This window comes from Typopeltis vanoorti, chromosome 8, assembly GCF_054136105.1.
Source record: "Typopeltis vanoorti isolate ZY-2024b chromosome 8, IOZ_Tvanoo_1.0, whole genome shotgun sequence".
Classification (NCBI taxonomy): domain Eukaryota; kingdom Metazoa; phylum Arthropoda; class Arachnida; order Uropygi; family Thelyphonidae; genus Typopeltis; species Typopeltis vanoorti.
Genome location: NC_143556.1, coordinates 139,832,111 through 139,852,881, shown reverse-complemented (window position 1 = coordinate 139,852,881; position 20,771 = coordinate 139,832,111). Strand labels below are relative to the sequence as shown.

Sequence of the window (20,771 nt, the reverse complement as noted above, 5' to 3'; positions counted from 1 at the left end):
TAGACGTCCCAGCCAGTTGGGAGGTTAATGGAGAAAGAATTGAGGAGGTCAACAATTTTGAGTACCTGGGATCCATTATTAATATGAAGAATTACTGTTCGGAAGACATCAGCTAAAGGTTAGGAATGGCTAAAACAACAGTCAGAGACCTGTCTAAAATCTGGAGGGATTATTTTGGTGGGAAACATCATGGATACTGGATCTATATCCATGGAAACAAAGCTGAGGATTTTGGATGCAGTTGTTTTTCCAACAGCGACTTATGGATGTGAGACTTGGAACCTAAAGAAGTCAGATAAGAAATGGATATCTGCTTTTGAGATGTGGTGTTACGAAAGGCTGTTGAGGATGTCATATACCGAAAGGAGTACAAATGAATGGGTTTAGAAAAGATCAGCAGAACTTTAAGGCTTCTTAAGGATAGTGACAGAAGAAAGTTAAAATATTTTGGACACATAGAAGGGATGAAAGGAGGACTTCTCAGAACAGTAATAGAAGGTAAAGTTCCTGGAAAAAGAGGCAGGGGTAGACCATCAATGAGATGGATGGATGGCATGTGTGGAGTGACTGATCTTCAGAGAGTTGAGGCCGCCAGAAAAGCAAATAACAGAACTCCATGGCGAGGCCTGGTGTGGCACATCACCGAGCATCGGAGTGAATATATGGCATCTGTAGATGCCCAGTGAAGTGAAGAAGAAGTCATTTATATATATGAGAAAGAGAGCGGTGAAATAAGAGCCCAAAAGAACACTTGCATTATAGTAAACCATCTGAGAGGATACTGACAATCCAATTACAAAAAAGATGATAGAAGCCAGTCCATAAGTGGAAATTTGCTGAGAAGCCATCTAACTCAAAAATCTCATCAAATGCCTTGGAAATAAAGTGCAACAGCTTTTCCAAACTTCTCCATGGCGTATGTCCAGTGATGGAAATCACTGGTATGGAAATGCAGGTATAGAAATCTGCTGCCAAGGTTTTGAATACTGGATATATTGGCAGTTACTTGATAGTTTCCCAGGTGTTGAAGTTGAACTTCTCTATTGATTTAGACAAATCAAGGTCAATGGTCAGCCATTTACAAGTGATTAAAAAAAAATAGCAGACACTTGTCTCCTATTTTTTTAATCACTTGTAAATGGGCTTGCTTCCATGTTGAGCGGTGATATCAGCTGAATACAATATATTATCGTATAGAGATGATAAAGGACAGACATTAATATAGAAGCTCACCTTGCTAATCACAACTGGTGGGAAACATCATGACCCAGATGCCTTTTTTTTTGGTATCCAGGTTTTTCAAGATTCTTCTTATGACTCTCATAGGTCCCTAGATGTATGTGATACAATATTCCAGGTAAAGTTGGAAGTGCTTTGCTCATAGATGAGTTGGACAAGAAGAATGAAGGCAGGAGGTCAGCTTTATCTTCAGGCAATGTTGCAATTCTACCAACTGGGTGAGAGCACAGATGAACAGAAATTGCAACCAACAGCTTTTGCAACAGACCAGAAGATATGACTATCACTGGCATGAGAAGTCAGTAATCAAACATTTAACCTTTTCAGACTTAGCACAGTTAATTACTGTTATACAAGTATTGAATGTATATAAAGCTGGCTTCCTAGCTCTTGAACTGCCCAGACACCCACATTTTGGAAAATAATGACGTATACTGGACAAGAATTCTGAACAGCATGGAGAATGTGAAGATCCTCATTCCAACATGGAATGGGGGGGGGGGGGCTGAAAAGTTCTGCTAAACACCTAGAACAAAAATGATATTAAAGCAACTGATATAACCACAAGAAGGAACATATCTTAAACTGTTCAACCCCTATGTTTCATCAAATTATAACAATTTATCTTTTTCTTTTAGGATATATAAGAAGACATATCAGATGTTTTGAAGAAATTTGAAGAGACTTTGGTGTGGGATGTCATTCAGTTTTTCATGCTGCAAGAAAAGTCTGCAAGTGAGATTCACCAAACTTTTGTGTGAGACTTTACAGGACTGTGCCACAGCATATCCAACAGTTGCCAGATGGGTGACCAAGTTTAAAACTGGGCATCCTGAGACAACACATGCCCCAGGTCAGGAAGACCTTCCACAGTGATCACACCTGTAAACATTGATGCAATACATGCCATGATCCTTGATGATAAATGAATACCAGCCAAAAACATTGCAAAAACTCTGGGGATATCAAATATACAATGAAAAAATATTATTAGAATGTCAAAACAGACAATGTTAGAATGTGAAATATCATATGAAGGAGAAAAAGACATAAAATTAAAAACTTCAGAATTTTCCAGATTCAAAGAGGAAGCTCTACAATGGATGCTGCTTTCAATTTAAAACTACTTATAGAAAAAAGAAGAGATTTTAATTTGGAGAAACTCATCTTTTGTTTATAGATTACAAAAAAAATTTGACAAAGTAAAAAGATATATACTGTTTGATATATTACAAAGAATAAATATACCTAATATTTTGCTACATACAATATTGAATATATATATAAATATAATGAAATAAAATTAAATGAAAAGTTGTCTGTAAAACAATTTATAAACCAAGGAGTAAGACAGGGATGCCTTCTGTCTTCAACACTTTTCAATATTTACATTAATGAAATATTAATACAGTGGAACATCTTAAACAATCAAAGTATTGAAATTTCCCAGAATAACAAAATAAATACGCTATTATTTGCAGATGATCAGGTAATAATATCAGATAAGGAAGACAATTTACAAAGAGCAATATATAATTTAATTATAGTAGAACAGTTTGGAATGAAAATTTCCATAGATAAAACAAAAACAACGGCATTTAGTGGACAAACTCCAGTTTGCCGCTAAATGGTTATTAAAATAGAAGCAAAATAGTTATTAATAATAAAATAATAGAACAGATAAATACTTTCAGTTATCTTGAATGAAATATCATATGAAGGAGAAAAAGACATAAAATTAAAACTTCAAAATTTTTAGATTATAGGACTGATAAATAGAACACTCAACCCAAATATAGTACAAAAAGAAACACATTGAAAATATACAATACTTTAGCAGTGCCCACATTATTATATGGCAATGAAATTTGGCAATAAACAAACAAGATAAACGAGATTTATGAGAAGATTAGATCTTAGATCAAAAAAAAAAAAAAAAAAAAGGAATGAAGACATTTTAGAAGAACTAAAAACAAAATCAATAGAAGAAAAACTAAACAATTATAAACAAAAATGGATTGAACATGTAAACCAAATTGCTAACACCCGACATCCTAAACAAATACTAAAATATAAGCCAATTGGAAAGAAAAGGCAGAGTAGACCTCAAAAAAGGATATTGGATAGATAATAAGACCGAAACAGACCAATACGGTCTATACCCGTAATTAGTGTGATGATGAGACTGGGGTTATCAAGGCAACGAGTTGGGGTCATTATCCACCAACATCTGAACATGCAGAAGCTCTCAGTGAAGTGGGTCCCCAAATGTTTGAATGCTGACCAAAAGAGTGTGCTGTCATCTCAAAATATTTTGAGTCATTCTGAGAAATCAGGTGCAAAATTTTTGGCTCGCACTGTGACTGTTAGTGAAACATGGCTTCATCGCTATGACTAAGAAACCAAGCAATAGCCAGAGTGGAGACACAAAGATTCTCCATGGCCAAAGTTCCGAACCCAAAAGTCAGCAAGGAAGGTTCTTGCCATTGTCTTTTGGGATGATGTAATTTTTACCAAGTACTTCAAAAAAGGCAAAACTGTTACAGTAGCAGTTTATTAAACAGCACTGAAGGAAATGAAGAAGGTGCTGAAGTAAAAATGCTGCAGGAAACTGAGAAGAGGCATACCACTTTTGCAGGACAACACACCTGCTCACACTACTCATGAAACTCAAAAGACAATACACAACTTGGGCTTTCAACGTCTGCCTCACCCACCGTATTCACCAGACCTGGCCCCATCTGACTATTTCATATTCCCAAATTTAAAGAAACACTTGAAAGGAACAAAATTTACCACAGATGAAGTCATATCTGCAGCTGAAGACTGGTTTGTGCAACAAGGGAAAGATTTTTTTTCTCAGAGGATTGAAAAATGATGCAGCAGCGTTGTGACAGCCATATATAACACTTCGTGGAAGATAAGTAGAATAATGAGCAAGTTACATAGTTCTACTTGAATTCCTTCATGGTGATTATCACAACTTTTCAGCACACCCTCATATATATGAATAAAGTATATATTCATTTAATTCATTTATTTTATTCCAAGTCCTTAAATTTACTAAATTGTAATTACACAATCTTCAATATTTATTGTTAATATCAAACATACCAACCTGTAATGATCACACTTTTCTGCCTATTTCGTCTCAAAATGAAACAACACTTTGAGTCTGTACTAATATTCATAAAGTTTTCTAGATCAAGGTCTGATCGTTGAAGCAAATCCCTAATGAAGTTCATTTTGATGCAGAATGGATATTCATGACCTAACAATAAAATAAAAAGTTATGAATTATTTAAATAATAACACATGATCCTTATTATTCATTGAAATAAACAATCACAGTATTCTTTTACTCCTGTGAAACCAATGTCTAATACTTATTTAATAATATTCATCTATTCCTGCCCCTTATTTTTCATTTAGAGGTGTACCCAGCACTTACGACATGCTAGGTTCATCACAACTTGAAGCAATGCATTTTTTTTTCACTTTATCAATGCATGTACCATACTACAATCATCATAGACCTAACTTTTGTAAATAACACATTTGTAACTAAAACAAAAACTGTTGGCCTTATATTTTGAAAAAGGGCAAGAATATAAATCACTGAACACTTTTTCAAAATAGGGCAAGCTGACATATTACTAAACTTTGTTTTCCACCTCTTGAAAAGAGGTGGAAAATAAAAATGTTTTCCACCTCTACTTCCTCCTCCTGTACTTCCTTCAATTCTAACCACTGACTTTCAACTCAAATAAAGACTAAGTATTGTTTTATATAATGTCTCATTTATACCATATAACCTGGAACGTTTTGAACAGCATTCCTCTTGGCACCTTGTCATATGCCATTTCCAGATCTATAAAATGTAAATACAGATCCTTGTTATATTCCCATGATTTCTCAACTATTTGTCTTATAGAAAAATGCCTCTTAATTCTTGCATTCAGCTTTATTCCCTTTTTTTTTCTTTTTTTCTTTTTTTTATAGATGAGTGCTCAACATCAATTATCTGGAATTTGACCCTACGACCTGGGGTGGGGGGGGGGGGGGGTGGGGGGGGGGGGGGGTGGGGGGGGGGGGGGGTGGGGGGGGGGGGGGGTGGGGGGGGGGGGGGGTGGGGGGGGGGGGGGGTGGGGGGGGGGGGGGGTGGGGGGGGGGGGGGGTGGGGGGGGGGGGGGGTGGGGGGGGGGGGGGGTGGGGGGGGGGGGGGGTGGGGGGGGGGGGGGGTGGGGGGGGGGGGGGGTGGGGGGGGGGGGGGGTGGGGGGGGGGGGGGGTGGGGGGGGGGGGGGGTGGGGGGGGGGGGGGGTGGGGGGGGGGGGGGGTGGGGGGGGGGGGGGGTGGGGGGGGGGGGGGGTGGGGGGGGGGGGGGGTGGGGGGGGGGGGGGGTGGGGGGGGGGGGGGGTGGGGGGGGGGGGGGGTGGGGGGGGGGGGGGGTGGGGGGGGGGGGGGGTGGGGGGGGGGGGGGGTGGGGGGGGGGGGGGGTGGGGGGGGGGGGGGGTGGGGGGGGGGGGGGGTGGGGGGGGGGGGGGATCATGTGTATCCATTCCCTTTATCCAACTTGGGTGTAACATTGTTATGAAATAAATTTATAAGCAAATTGTTAAAACATAACCCATTCCATACAGAGTAGCTTGTCTGTCTATACATCTCTGAAGGAATGCAAGTTCTTACCAACTTCTCTAAAATCTTCACCACCACACCAGAGATATTAATAGGGGCCACCACTGTACCATGGAATTATTATACATTCTTTCCATTCCTGTGATATCTTTACTGAGCTGAGATGCAAACATCAAAGGCCTAGCCATTTCAACTGAACATTCCTTTAGCATACATGCTGATGTTTTATCTGGCACTATTTCTGAATTCTTATCCAGGTTATGCAACAACTCCTCAACCTCATTCTCATGCATCTGGATCTCTTCATCCAGTGTATTCATTAATTGAACAATCTGGTTAGCTTCTGAAACTACAGTACCATTTGAAAGAAATTGTACCATTGAGAAAGTTGTCTCAATTTTTCTCCTGCTCAATCAATATATTTGGATAATTAGTCACTCATAATGATACTCATTTAGTATCAGGGTAATTTGCATTTCATCTTTTCAAGGCCTGTGGCAACATCCCGCCATATATTTCATCTGATAGCCAGGTTCCACCAATGCAACAGCATATTCAATAAAGCAACAAACTCAGCCTCTTTGTTTCTGACACTCCTGGCATTTGTGTATGGACATAACAAATTACTACTTGGCTTTTTCTTATACTTAGATGTGTGCTTGTCTTGTTGGACAACTCTGCCCCCCCCCCCCCCCCCCCCCCCCGCCCTCAGATACACTCAAAAGGTTTGAACTCAAACCATACATTTCCACCCCTTTGCTAGATGCATAATCATGCCATTCCTGTCTTTATCACGCTTGCATACCATACCTGAACTTTCACATATTCTCACTATTCCTCCCATGATGGCCTAGTTTCTCTGACTGCAATTATGTCTCACCCCATTATGTAATTTTTACAGGCTCCTGATGCCATTCAAGTGTGTGCAGTGCCTCTTGCTGCCACTCAACAATGCAATCCACACACTAATGTCTGTGCATTGAATCAGAGCCCTCCTTCTTTACTCAGTACCAAACCAACAGTCTTATTCTTACACTTCCTCCCTCATACTATATTTGTTGCTACTTAAATCAATGGAGATAGTAGTTCTTGTTGGGACTATTACATTTGTCTTTAAAGATCTTTAAAATCTTTGCCCCCCAGGAAGCCAGAAGTAGTGACTCCATCAGCACGCAAATATTATGCTTGAAATAATTTGCCATACCATGTTTTCATTATTGTGGTTTCCTGCCTTTTCTTATTATGTCTAAGTTTCTTCAAATATTTTTCCAATTCTGGAAAAATATTTTGTTCTTGTTGATTTGTTAATAGTTTCTTTTAATCAAGATATTTCCAATATCAAATTACCATTGTCATCACTACAACAATGTTTTTGCTCATTTAATTTTTGACACTATTAAAAGCTAAAAACTATAGGAGTGCTTAAGGTCAAAGCTATATAACTGAGAGGAGACCTCCACATAGCCTTTAAAGGAATGCAGAGAACCAGTCACGGCTTCTGGCGTAATGTCCAATCCTCACCTTCTTGTGGTGCACCCTGTTAGGTATCTACCTGGATACTGAATGAACTACGATGGGCTGGAAATTTGGGATTTAGCCGACCAAATTGTATTCTTATTGGCTTAAACCAAAATATAAAATGATGGTACAACATGACAGAATTTCATGCCTGCGGGGGTGTTGCCCGGTTAGACAAGGTCCCCATTGTTTTTGCCAGGGAACCAGGGCAAACAGCAAAAAGTCAGCTACTGGAAGAAATCCTAAAACCCACCCCAACTCATCATCACCAGAATTCAAGATCAGTACTATCAACATAAGAAGCATGAATGGCAAAGAAATGGAGCTAGCTGAGCAATTGGATAAATAATCAGATCAACATAATAGGGGTGACTGAAACAAAAAAGACAAAACTGGTGAGATCTTTCTGAACAATCAATACAAAGTGTTATATTCAGGCAATGACAGTCAAGGAAAAGAAGGAGTAGATATAATGTTTAACACTAAATTCAAGGCTAATCTTCTTGAATGGCAGGCAGTCTCAAGTATAGTAATATGGGCAAAAATCACAACGGGGAACTGAACAATGACACTTATTTGTGCCTATGGTCCCACAGAAGGTTCTACTAAGATAGAAGTGGAGGAATTTTTTCAGGCACTGGCACAATGAAAAAGGAAAAGTTGGTCCATGTTTGGGATCTAAATAGCAGAGTAGGAAATAATTGTCAGACACAAAAATATTTTGGGAAAATTTGGAGAAAAGAGCAAAGCTAATAATAATGGCAAATACCTATTGGATTTCTGCTCAGGACATGAACTGGTTATTACTAACATAATGTTCCAACATAAAAATGTACACAAATTCACCTGGAGAGAAGAGGCAAAGAATAAGAAAATTCTCATTGACTATGTTATTATTGATAGTGATGTTTTCTCCCTGGTGCAGGACACCAGAGCGTACAGAGGATTTGAAATTGATCACCATTTAGTTTTGAGCAGGATAAAATTGAATTTTATATTGAAAAGAATAACATGTGAGAAAGTTTTAAAGCAAATAAAAGTTGAGCAACTCTCAAATGTGAACCGTAGACTAAAATACACAAACATTATTCAAGAAAAAATGAAAGAATTTGAGACCAGGAACCAAACCTTGGAGATTCAGTGGCAAGCCCTGAAGTAAACACTGATTGATTCAGCCAGAGAGGCATGTGGTGAGGTTGTCTGCAAGGATAGAAAAATCAGAACTTGGTGGACAGAGGAAGTTAAAGAGGCAGTGAAGGAAAAGAAGAAAGCATATCAAAAGTTCCTGGCAAATAAGTCAGCTTGTGCTCTTACAGAATACAGAAACAAATGTAAGAAAGCTAAACAGTGTGTAAAACTAGCTAAACAAAAGTCATGGGAAGACTTTGGTAAGAACATAGAAAATAAATATCAAGATGGTGGCAAGATATTCTGGAGGTTGTTGAAGAAGCTCAGAAATGGAGGAAAGAGTGCTGTCAAAGAAATTAAAGATGATGACATGAAAACAGGAAAAAAAGATATCCTTGAAGTATGGAATAATTACTTCAAGACAGTGCTAAATGAAACATGCAGCGATGACAGCACAGTGGTAAAAAAACACTGACCAGGAATGAATGCAATCAGGAATACATATCCATACTTGAAGTAGAAAAAGCCATCAAAAGCCTGAAATGTGAAAAGGCAGCAGGAGCAGATGATATTCGATCAGAAATGACCAAGTATGGAGATATAAAAGTCTTATAGTGGCTGCATTGCATAGTTCAGAAGGCCTGGATAGAGGGACGAATTCCAGATGATTGGAGTAGAACTCTCATGGTACCCATATATAAAAAGGGAAATAAAACGGAATGTGAGAATTAGAGAGATATTTCTCTACTGAGTGTTCCTGGTAAGATATATGCAAGTATACTTGAGAAATGGTTGAGAAGGAAAATTCCCTGACTGAATTGAATAACTGTTCTGATAGATATGGTATGAAAGTCATCAATAATAGTGCTTCTACCTATTTTCATTGACTCTGTCAATGAAAATAGGTAGAAGCACTGAAAATATCAACTGCATTATGAATGGAGAACCTATAGAACAAGTAAAACATTTCAGCTACTTGGCACGATTTTTAGTGACGATGGCAAATTAAATATGGAAATAGACAACAGAATCAATAAATTTGTATGGTGGGAAGTCAACTGAATAAATTTATATGGAATAAGAGAGAAATTAGCCAAAACACCAAATTAGCTGTATACAAGACAGTGTTCAAGCCAATTTTGACTTATGGATCTGAGAGCTGGGTCAGAAGTTAAACACTTGACCGAAGACTAAAGACTGCAGATATGAGAGTCCTGAGAAAGATTAGGGGCATGAACAGATGGCATCAATGGCAATATCATATTAAAAACTAGGATATTAGGAAAGAACTTGACATTGTCAGCATCCAGGAATGCATTAGTAGAGCTAATCTCAGGTGGTATAGTCACTTAAACAGAATGGGAGAGGAAAGATTAGCAAAACAAGTGTTCTCTGCCAGGTTGGCAGGAAGAAAACTCAGAGGAAGACCAAGATATAGGTGGATTGATACAGTAAAAGGTGCCTTAGAAGACAGAAATATAAGATCTGATAATGTTGGAGTCTTGATAGGTAACAGACTGATTTGGAGGAAAATTGTAGATAGGAAGTTAGTAATGATGTAAATTTTTCATGTAAAACTATCATATCCTGTACTTCCCTTGAGGGTATATATCAGGAATTTGATGATGATATAAACTAATAAATGTATACCTTTAGTATATTATTGCATCTAAGAAAACACTCAATAAATGAACAAAAATCACCAATCTTACGGGAGCTTTGTAATAGCACATCTATGCATCAGACTCCATTTTGATTAAATTTCCAATCATGTACTTGGATACACTAGAACATTGTGTTGTCACTGTGGATCATTCAAGTTTAAATCAACTGTTTGTATTTTTTTTTGGTGTGTGTGTGTGGGGGGAGTAGTTCTGTAGTACAAATTCAGGAAATAAAACAGCTTCTTGGTTCACAATCTGATGTAATGTCTATGTCACTGGCTGACCTCAAAAGCAAAAGCAATTGTTGAAATCTGTGAAATACAGCCTAGATAAATGTCGGTTTAAAAGTTAGTCACTTGGAAACACTCAAGGATCAAGCAGAATCTCTCTGAAGAGGATAAAAGAAAGAAAGGCAATGATTATTGACAGCTTGCATGTTGACATTAAGGGGAGGTCCACATTTTTTAAGTTTTTTTTTTTTTTTTTCGATGACAAATAAGGCTCACTTTCAACTTCTCAGAGAAGTCAGTTCTGAAAATGTCTTCTGAGGTCACAACTGCCTCATGAAGTTGCAGAAGAACTTGAATTTTCTAAAAGCGCACTGTTTTGGTAGCAATTTCTTGAAGTCTAATTGGTCCCATCTTTTTGAAGAGCAAGGAAGAAATGTCACTACAAAGAAGCAATATGTGCTTCGTGATGTTTTGGATAAATTTTGGTTTTTCTACCTGACACATCATTCATGGGTAGAGAATAATTCATTTTGTGATTTCCCCCACTCCCAAGACCAAATTCAAGCAGTCTTCTCACAATTTTAGTTTAAGCTCTCCTGATTTCTACCTGTGGGGTTATTCAAAGGAATCTCTATTTTCTAATAAGCCTACAACCATTGTGAAACTGAAATGTACACTCAGAGAGATAAGATTGGTTCCAAAGATGTGATGCAAAACTTTATTTCACAGCATCAAATGATAGTTAATCTTGAAGATATGTTATAGCTCTGGAAGCAGTAAAGCACTTAATAGATGATAAATATTTAAGTTTTTTAAAATTGAAATTCATAGTGAAGAATTTATGGAGACACAACACACGTTAGAATAATTACTTTACTTATCATTAAGTAAAGTAACATTCGACATTTCGACCTCTGTATTGAGGTTATTATCAGGAAAACATACATATGTACAGGATACAAGCTACATGACACTATACTACACAAAAGTAAGATGAATCTAAATGTTCATTAATCATTTACTCTAGCCTGACCTTTGGTGGGGAAAAAAAAAAAAAAAAAAAAAAACTGCATTAAACAGTTTCTAAACTTTTCTCAACCAAAGTCTAGTGGTGTATTAAGATTGTCCTCTGTTTGGGGTTGTTCTGGATGCTGTATGGGTTGAAGATGGGTCCCCCAAATTCTTGGAATAATTAATCCATCATTCTTGTTCAGATTTGGATGATGTTTCAGCATTTCACATGCTTCTTTGAATTTTCTTTTGGAAAAAAATAGATAGAACACTACTTAAATACAATATCAAGACAACCTTTAAACTCCCTTGCAAAATTAAGAAATTTACTTAGCTCTTTGAAAGATCCCGTCCATACCTTACCCACCCAGGGGTTTACAAAATTCAGTCTACCTGTAACCTACCTTACATAGGGGAAACAGGATCCACCATCCCGCTTAGAAAAGATGAATACAAACATCACATTAAATACTTTCACTATGGTAAAATAGGCGGCCTGTCAGACCATGCACTCTAAACATGTCACAGAATTGACTGGAAAGGCACAAAGTCCCTACACTGCACCAAAACCTAGTTTAAAAGAAAATTCAAAGAAACCTGTGAAATGCTGAAACATCCAAATCTGAACAAGAATGATGGATTGATTATTCCAAGAATTTGGAGGACCCGCATAGCATCCAGAACAATCCCAAAGAGAAGAAAATCTTAATATGAGGGGGACTTTAGAAATTGTTTAATGTAGTTCTGTTTTTTTTTTTTCCACCAGAGGTCAGGCTAGAGTAAATGATTAACGAACATTTAGATTCATCTTACCTTTGTGTAATGTAGTGTAGTGTAGTGTAGCTTGTATCCTGTACATGTTTTTCTGATCACCTCAATACATCCGTCAAAACGTTTAATGTTACTTTTTTTAATGATAAGTAAAGTAATTATTCTAACACATATGTTGTGTCTCCATAAATTCTTCACTATAAATGCTGACCACCATCTAACCCTAAAAGACAGAATTAAAATTGACATGTTTGACTCAATTTTTTTTTTTTTTGAGGGGGCTTACCCATGTTTTGTATAAGTTTAATAATTTAGATGCATTCTTTTCTGTGAGAACTAGATACAACTGAACCAATTTTTTTAAAGTCTTATGCATTTATTATTGCATTTCAGGAAGTAATTAAGCAAGTACCCAGTGTTGTGTCTTATCTCATTGATCATTGTGCAGAAATTTTTGGTGATGAATGTTTGAGATTATTAGGGGAACTTCCTGAAAGAGAAAATTCACGATTGGATTCTGGAGCAGAAGAATCAGATAGTCTACACAGCTTACAAGACCTTGGAGGTTTGTACTGTTATATTTTATCCATAATAAAAAAAACAAAAACTGAGTACCTTGCAAATGGAATTTTTTTTTTTAACACTGAAAAACTGCATATGCAGACCATGAGCATATCAACTGATGTGTGAAAAATACTTTTTGTAAACTCTCATGATCATCTGAAGCATACACATAGTGAGTAGTTCAAAGATACACAACTGTGAACTAGAGAAGTCAGATGTTGAAATGCTCAACCAAAGTCTAGTGGTGTATTAGATGTCTAAAAATTCTTGCTGCAGCTGCTGCTGTGAAACTTGGCTCATCTTTTTATAATAGACTTATTCATGGTCTGTTTCTGTTTCTCTAGATGTTTGCTTTAAGCATGTTTAAGAAATAATATATGTTTCACTTAAATAAAATTATTTATTGTATTGTGAAATATTGGTATGATGAAAGTGATTAAGAACTGATGTAACTGACATTACTGCTTACTACCATTAACACTGCAACAGAACAATTCTGAAACTAATTTCTTTAGTGTTTGTGCATGTAGTTTTAGATGCAAGATAGAAGAAAAGTGAATATCACTAAAGTTATTCACTAAAAGTCACTTCACTTCAGTATTGGCAAGCCTAGGAGTGAAGAACTCATATGATGTCATGCAGCATCTCTTTGATTAGCAACAGAAGAACACCAGAAAATATCTGCTACCTCAAATGTTAAATGACAGAATTCAAAGCTATTGAATAACATGGATTGAAATCTTCAGTACGGTTTATTAAGAAGTGCACAGACATAAACATCAGAAGGTTAATTGGTGTGCTAAAGTAGTTGTTGTTAATTCATCTTATACAGTGATTTGAAGAGAATTTATCTTAATATATGTGCATCTGTTTGACGTATAATTCTGTCAGTATTGGAGCCAGGGCTATTTTGTTTCTTGATAAACGGAAAGAATGACAGAAACACTAATATTTCAGTGCAAAGATGAATAGATTTTAGCTTCTCTACTTAGTCCACTCAAGCAACTGGTGAAAATTTACTCAGAGTGCAGTGATATTATTTTTTGGTGTATATTTCTTTCACTTTGAATTTGTTATTAGTTGAGTCAATATACGAGGGTGGTCTGAAAAGTTCTCGGCCTCGACCATAGATGGCGACACTATCAGCAAGATTTTTTTTTCTAAGTACATCTTACAATGTGAAATTGCAAGTCATTCTGTCAAGTAGTTTGTTTTATACAGCTGTCTTAAGCAAAAGTGTTGTCTGCATCCCTTGAAATGGATAAAATTGAGTATCATGAGGTTATAAAATTCTTTCTAAAAGAAGGTTTAATGCCAAAAGATATTCATTCAAAGTTCATAAATTTATGGGCATTCTTCTCCTTCGTTTTCAACAATTAAGAAATGGGCTGCCGAGTTTAAACGTTGCCGCACCAGCCTTGAAGATGATCCATGTGAAGGATGTCCAAAAAGTGTAACAACACCAGAAATCATTGATCAATTGCACAACTGGTGAGTCAAAGCAAAAAATTGTTGTGAAATTGTTGAGACTATAGGCATTTCAAAAGAACATATAGGATATATTTTATATGAAGAATTGCAAATGAAAAAGCTTTGTGCAAGATGGGTGCTGCTTGCTCACAGTAGATCAAAAATGCACTTGCATGAAAATCTCTGAACATTGCTTGGAGCATTTTAACAAGAATAAAACTGATTTTGTGCATTGATTTATTACTATGGATGAGACTTGGATTCACCATTACACACCAGAATCCAAACAGTGGACAGAAACCGGTTGTTCAGCGCCAGAGAAGACAAATTCGGTTCCATCAGCAGGAAAGGTCATGGCATCAGTGTTTTGGGATGCTAAAGGCAGTTTGTTTATTTATTATCTTGAATAGGGTAAAACAATAACAGAGGAATATTATTCCGATCTTTTAAACAGACCAGATGAAAAAATTCATGAGAAAAGACCCGGTTTACAGAAGAAAAAAATCATCTTTCATCAGGACAATGCACCTGCCCATGAAGGTGTTTTGGCAATGGGAAAATTAAGGGATCTGCCCTATGAATTGTTGGAACACCCACCCTATTGATTTGGCTCCCTCTGACTTCTATCTCTTCCCAAAACTAAAAATCTTCCTTGCTGGTTAGCGCTCTTCTTCGAATCAAGAGGTGAGAACCACTACAGTGATGGGATAATCGCTGGAATAAATCTATTAGTCTTAAGGAAGATTATATTGAAAAATAAAAATAATTTTGAAATTATAAATTCGTTTTTTCATTGTTAGTCCGAGAACTTTTCAGACCACCCTCGTACAGCTATTTTTGTTTGTTTCATAGTTTAATTTGAAAGTATATACATACACACACACAATTATAGTAAATGAGCTGTGTATAATATTTGATTAAGTTATTTATATGGATATCCTTAATTATACTTGGTACATACATACATACATAGCTCATGGCAAAAACATGATGTTAAAAAAGAGAATCATGATGTCATCATATATTAACAGAATTAAAGAATTTAAAATATTTTAAGTTAAAACTTTGAAGGAAAACACAGATCTAATCCAAGAAGTTGGAAAATTAAAATAAGAGTTAAAAGTAAAAGTCTTAATATGTTATAATAAGGAAAAGAAACATATATATCATTATAAATTTAGATCTAAGTTCGTAATCCAGGTCACAGCTTCAAGAGCCGCTTGTAAAAAGTCATTCCAGTCATTCTGATAAGCACGGAAGATGCATTCTGTTACAATATGTTGCATAGTCTGTCGTGGAGTACCCCAGTCACATTCTGGAGATGTTTGTCTGTTCCATTTATAGAGAGTATCTCCACAAAGGCCATGATTTGTCCAAATTCTATTTAGTACCGTCCATGTTTTGCAAGGTAGATCTGATCAAATCATCCTGTGATGATTTGATCACCTTTAAAGATGTTATGCAAATGTTCTTTCATATTTTCCTTTCATGTTTCTTCCCACTTTGATAAAGGATTAAAATTATTTAGCACTAGTTCTTCTGCTGCTCGTAGTGATGGATGGCGAGATTTCAATCTATTGACGTTAAGAGTTGGGAGATCCTGATGAATAGGTAGTTTCGGATTACCAGCAATTTTTTGGAATTCACGAACTAAAGAATTCAATCTACGTAGTTCTGTAGGAATAATGCCTGCTAAAAGAGGTAACCAATATGTTGGGGTTGATCTAATAGAGCCTGTAATTAATCTTAAGGTATTGTTCAATTGAGAATTGATAATCCTTGTGTGAGGGCTATTTAGCCACACAGGAACACAATATTCAGCACTTGAGAATACCAAAGCAAGGGCTGTCGTCCGAAGAGTAGAGGCTCTAGAACCCCAGGTAGTGCCACAGAGTCTCTGTAGGATATTATTATGTGTCCTTAGTTTATATGCCAAGTTTGAAAGATGTTGCCGGAAAGTGAGAGAAAGTGTGACTCCCAAGTACTTAGGGAATGTATTATATGGAAGTATAGTGTTGTTCAATTCAATTTTTAGTTTCACATTTGCCAAGTTATTATTTAGATGAAAACAAGATATTACCGTTTTGCTCCTATTTAAACAGAGTCTCCATCTTTTAAAATATTCCTCCAGAATAGTTAAGTCAGCTTTCAGAATTTCTTCTGTACAACTTATGCATTTATGCTATGTAGTTATTGCTATATCGTCGGCATAACAAAATTTCCTTGACGTAGTGACGGGAAGATCAGATATATACAGATTGAATAATAACAGAGATAAAACAGATCCTGTGGCAGTCCATTATTTAACTTCCTTTTGCTGCTAGTTTTATTACCTATCTATCCCAATGGCTTTAACAGGCCTTTAAGGCCCACAACCTTCCAAGCATGCTTGGATTTCGTAACCGAAATACGAGGATAGAATGGTCACTCCTATGCCTCAAGGTATTCTTGGCTGTATCCCTGTGTGTTCAAGGGCCGGTTTGCCTGCTTGCGGGATGAAAAACACCAGATAAATTGGCGGAAAAAAACCCTACTGCCCGCGCCCAAGACCGGCTAACTTGGCTATGGCTGAGGAAGATCCTTCAGCTCCTCACGTCTCCGACGGGAATCGAACCTAGGACACTCCTTCCCCAGGCATATGGTTGCGAAGCGCAAAGTCACTAGGCTAACCGCGCGGACTTTATTACCTATAGTCACTATAAATCTTCTATCTCTTAGCATATTGTTAATAATATGGACTATTGTTTTACATGGGATAATTTTATATAATTTATATAGAAGGCCTTGTCTCCAAACAGTGTCAAAGGCTGTTGACAAATCAATAAATGCTGCTGATGTTTTTAAACTTTTTTGAAAACCAGCTTCTATGTGAGTTACCAAAGAGAGAGAGAACCTGGTCACAACACCCACTATTTGGTCTGAAGCCAGCTTGTTCTATTGGGACATTTTAAAAAATTGTGGAGCTTATTCTATTATAAATAAGTCTTTCAAAGAGTTTATAACAACTGAGGAGAGAAATAGGTTGGTAACTTTCCGGTTTATGATTAGGCTTACCAGGCTTTAAAATTGAAAGTACTTTTGCTTTTTTAAAAATAGTGGGAAGTTTACCAGTTGTAAGAATTTGTTAGAACTTTGTTAACCATAATCTTGCATTTCTTCCCAGATTAGTCAAAAATTCTGGATGAATGTTATCAAAACCAGGAGCCTTACCAGGCTTTAATTCCTTTAAGGCTGCATCAACTTCTTGCTGGTTTTTTTTTATTTTTTATTTTTTTATTTTTTATTTTTATTTTTAATCTGAATGATGAGGGAAATGAATACCAGGCATTTGAAGAAGGAAAAAAAAACAAAAAACTGCAGTGCTGCATAAAAGGGTGTGCATAATTTGAAGTTATAGGTGAAGACTTGCTAAATTCTTTTAATTTTCTCTTTATATATCTTGTATGCTTTTTATTGATTAGGATAAATTAACAATTAACTATGTATGGCCAGTTGATCTGGGATGATTCTTGGTTGTTCTTTAATCAGAGGAGCACTACCACCAAGTTTCCTAAGAAGGCTCCAAGCCTTTACGGCTGGAATGAGTAAAGTCTATACCTTCAACTTACTTCAACAAATTATACTTGGTAATTTTTGACTTCAGCTTAATACAAAGAACTTTTGAGTCTGAGATCAGTAACAGCATTTCCTAAGGACCAACCTTAGCACTTTGGCATTTAAAATATAAATGAATACCCCAATTCATTATTACCTAAAATTGCACTTGAATAAATGTTCAAGAAATATCCTAATATCCATCACTCATTTCTGTTAAGTTTACAAATAACTGCTGACCTACTAAAACCTGCTCCTCTGTTTTCTGGATCCATCTTTCCGATGAACTACAACCTTCAGCTGTTAATGCCTTAACACAATCCTTTTACTGTAAATTTTGATATCTCTCATGGATGGGACTGAAAAATAAATATATAAATCAACTACAAGGATCATTCTGATCTATTTAGCAGCTATGTCACATTACTTGTTCCATGAGCAACTTCACTGTATAGAAGTAAGTGTTCAAAAATAGAACATCTGTTTAAAAGTTTAGTTTTTTTTTTTCAGTTGCATAATATTGAATTAATTTCATTTACTGAAATTTGTGGTGCACAAAAAAAAAAAAAAAAAAAAAAAAAAACTTACTACATGTCACTGGTTAGCTGCATTATCTTCTTATCTTGGATCAGCAGATTGAAGGCTTGTTAATAATTTGAAAAGCTGTATCTTTACACAACTCTCCAAAGATTCGGTTCTTTCATTTTCTATCAGCATTATTAGTAACTCCATAGTAATTGTGATGGCAAACTATTTGTAGACTATACTGCTATAAAAAACAGGATCAAAAAATGTTTCTCATGTATCAGGTTGCATTACTCTCTTCTTGAATTTTTTGCCTAACAAAGTTTGGGCTCTCATTGTTACTATGCATCCATCCTTGCAGAACTGTGAAAACTCCAGTATAATGTGCTTTTCAGAGAACTTTCATACATGTGTTGATTCCTCCTCTGAAGTTGAAATTGATAGCACCACAGTGGATAGTCTATCATTATCAGGGCAGTGATTCTAAGCCACATTGGTTTATACCCAAACCATATGATTGTACAACATGATAAAATTTCCCCTGGTGTTTTATCAGGCAAACCAGACTGAAAAACCATTGTTTCAGTAACTGACTAATTCAACCTTATTAAAACTGAAGATAAGCACCACCAACTTAGTCGATACTACTTTTGTATGGGGAAATTTGACAATAAGATTTAATAGGGCATTTTTAGGGACCTCAATGACAAATAAGAGTTGAATGATTTTATTTTTTATTTTATTTATTTATTATTATTTTTTTTTTTGAATCTGAATGATGAGGGAAATGAATACCAGGCATTTGAAGAAGGAAAAAAAAAAAAAAAAACTACTGTGCAAAAAAGCACAGCTAATAACAATGGTAAGCACTGGCCTGATTTCTGTTCAGGATATTGAGTGCTTATTACTAATATGTTTCAACATAATAATGTGCACAAATTCACATGGAAAAAAGACTCGCTGTGTTATTGTTGATAGTGATATTGTGCTGATTTGGAAAATATGAGAGATTTGATTTCCTATTTCATCACCCTCTGTTTATGATCAGGTTAAAAATAAATTACATTCACAAGGATTTGCTTAGATGAATTACATTCATCTAAGCAAATTTTAAAAAGAATCAAAGCTCATGTGTAAAATGGAGGACTGAAAACAAGAACCAAACTCAGAAGAAAACATCGACTGATTCAGCCAGCGAGTTTTGGAAAAGAAGAAAACATACTAGAAACTTAATAACACAGCAGGTACCCTGAGAGAATAGAGTGAAACATGTTACAAAGTGTAAAAGTAGCAAAAGAAAAGTCATGGGATGACTGGTAGGGATACAGAAGTTAGCAAAATGTTTGGAAGCTAATTGAAAAGTTTCCTTCATTTCTAGAGAGGACATAGAAATTGGAGTAATTATTAAATGAGATAATCTTTCAAAGTAAACAGTGGTAGAAAATATTCTAGAAGAATGCCACCAGAAGCACACACACAGAAAAAGTTCATTAAGCTGGAATAGATATCATCATCATCATCATCAAATTCCTGCCATGTACCCTCAAGGGGTGTACAGGATAAGACAGTACTACATGAAAAATTACATCATTACTAACTTCCTATCTACAATATTCCTCCAAATCAGTCTGTTACTTGTCAAAACTCCAACATTATCAGATCTTATATTTCTATCGTCTAAGGCACATTGTACTGTATCAATCCACCTATATCTTGGTCTTCCTCTGGGTCGATTTCCTGCCAACCTGGCAGAGAACACTTGTTTTGCTAATCTTTCCTCTCCCATTCTATTTAAGTGACCATACCATCTGAGATTAGCTGCTAACGCATTCCTGGATGCTGACAATGTCAAGTTCTTTCCTAATATCCTTATTTTTAATATGATATTGCCATTGATGCCATCTGTTCATGCCTCTAATCTTTCTCAGGACTCTCATATCTGCAGTCTCTAGTCTTTGGTCAAGTGTTTTACTTCTGACCCAGCTCTCAGATCCATAAGTTAAAATTGGTTTGAACACAGTCTTGTATACAGCTAATTTAGTGTTCCGACTAATTTCTTTCTTATTCCATATGAATTTATTCAATTGACTTCCCACGATACCAGCTTTGCTGATTCTGTTGTCTATTTCTATATTTAGTTTACCATCTTCAGTAAAAATTGTGCCTAAGTAGCTGAAATGTTTTACTTGTTCCACAGGTTCTCCATTCACAACACAGTTGACATTTTCAATGATTCTGCCTATTTTCATTGTCTTTGTCTTTTTATTGCTGACCTTCATACCATATCTATTACAACAGCTATTCAATTTAGTCAGAGAATCTTGCAGACTTGTAGCGGATTTATTTAGAAGTATAACATCATCCGCATAAAGCAAAGAGCTGACATTAACATCTCCAATTTTGATATCATGTTTAATACCA

The 20,771-nt window shown here is 36.3% G+C and overlaps 1 protein-coding gene across 1 annotated transcript in view; it reads left to right on the top strand.

Annotated features, from left to right (window-relative positions):
- The window catches only part of LOC150104387 (uncharacterized), a 382,513-nt gene that overhangs the window by 351,440 nt on the left and 10,302 nt on the right, over positions 1-20,771 (top strand). Inside the window, exon 19 of the mRNA XM_090396468.1 lies at positions 12,591-12,762. Coding sequence (XP_090252594.1) covers positions 12,591-12,762 — 172 coding nt within the window. The remainder of the gene's footprint in view (positions 1-12,590; positions 12,763-20,771) is intronic.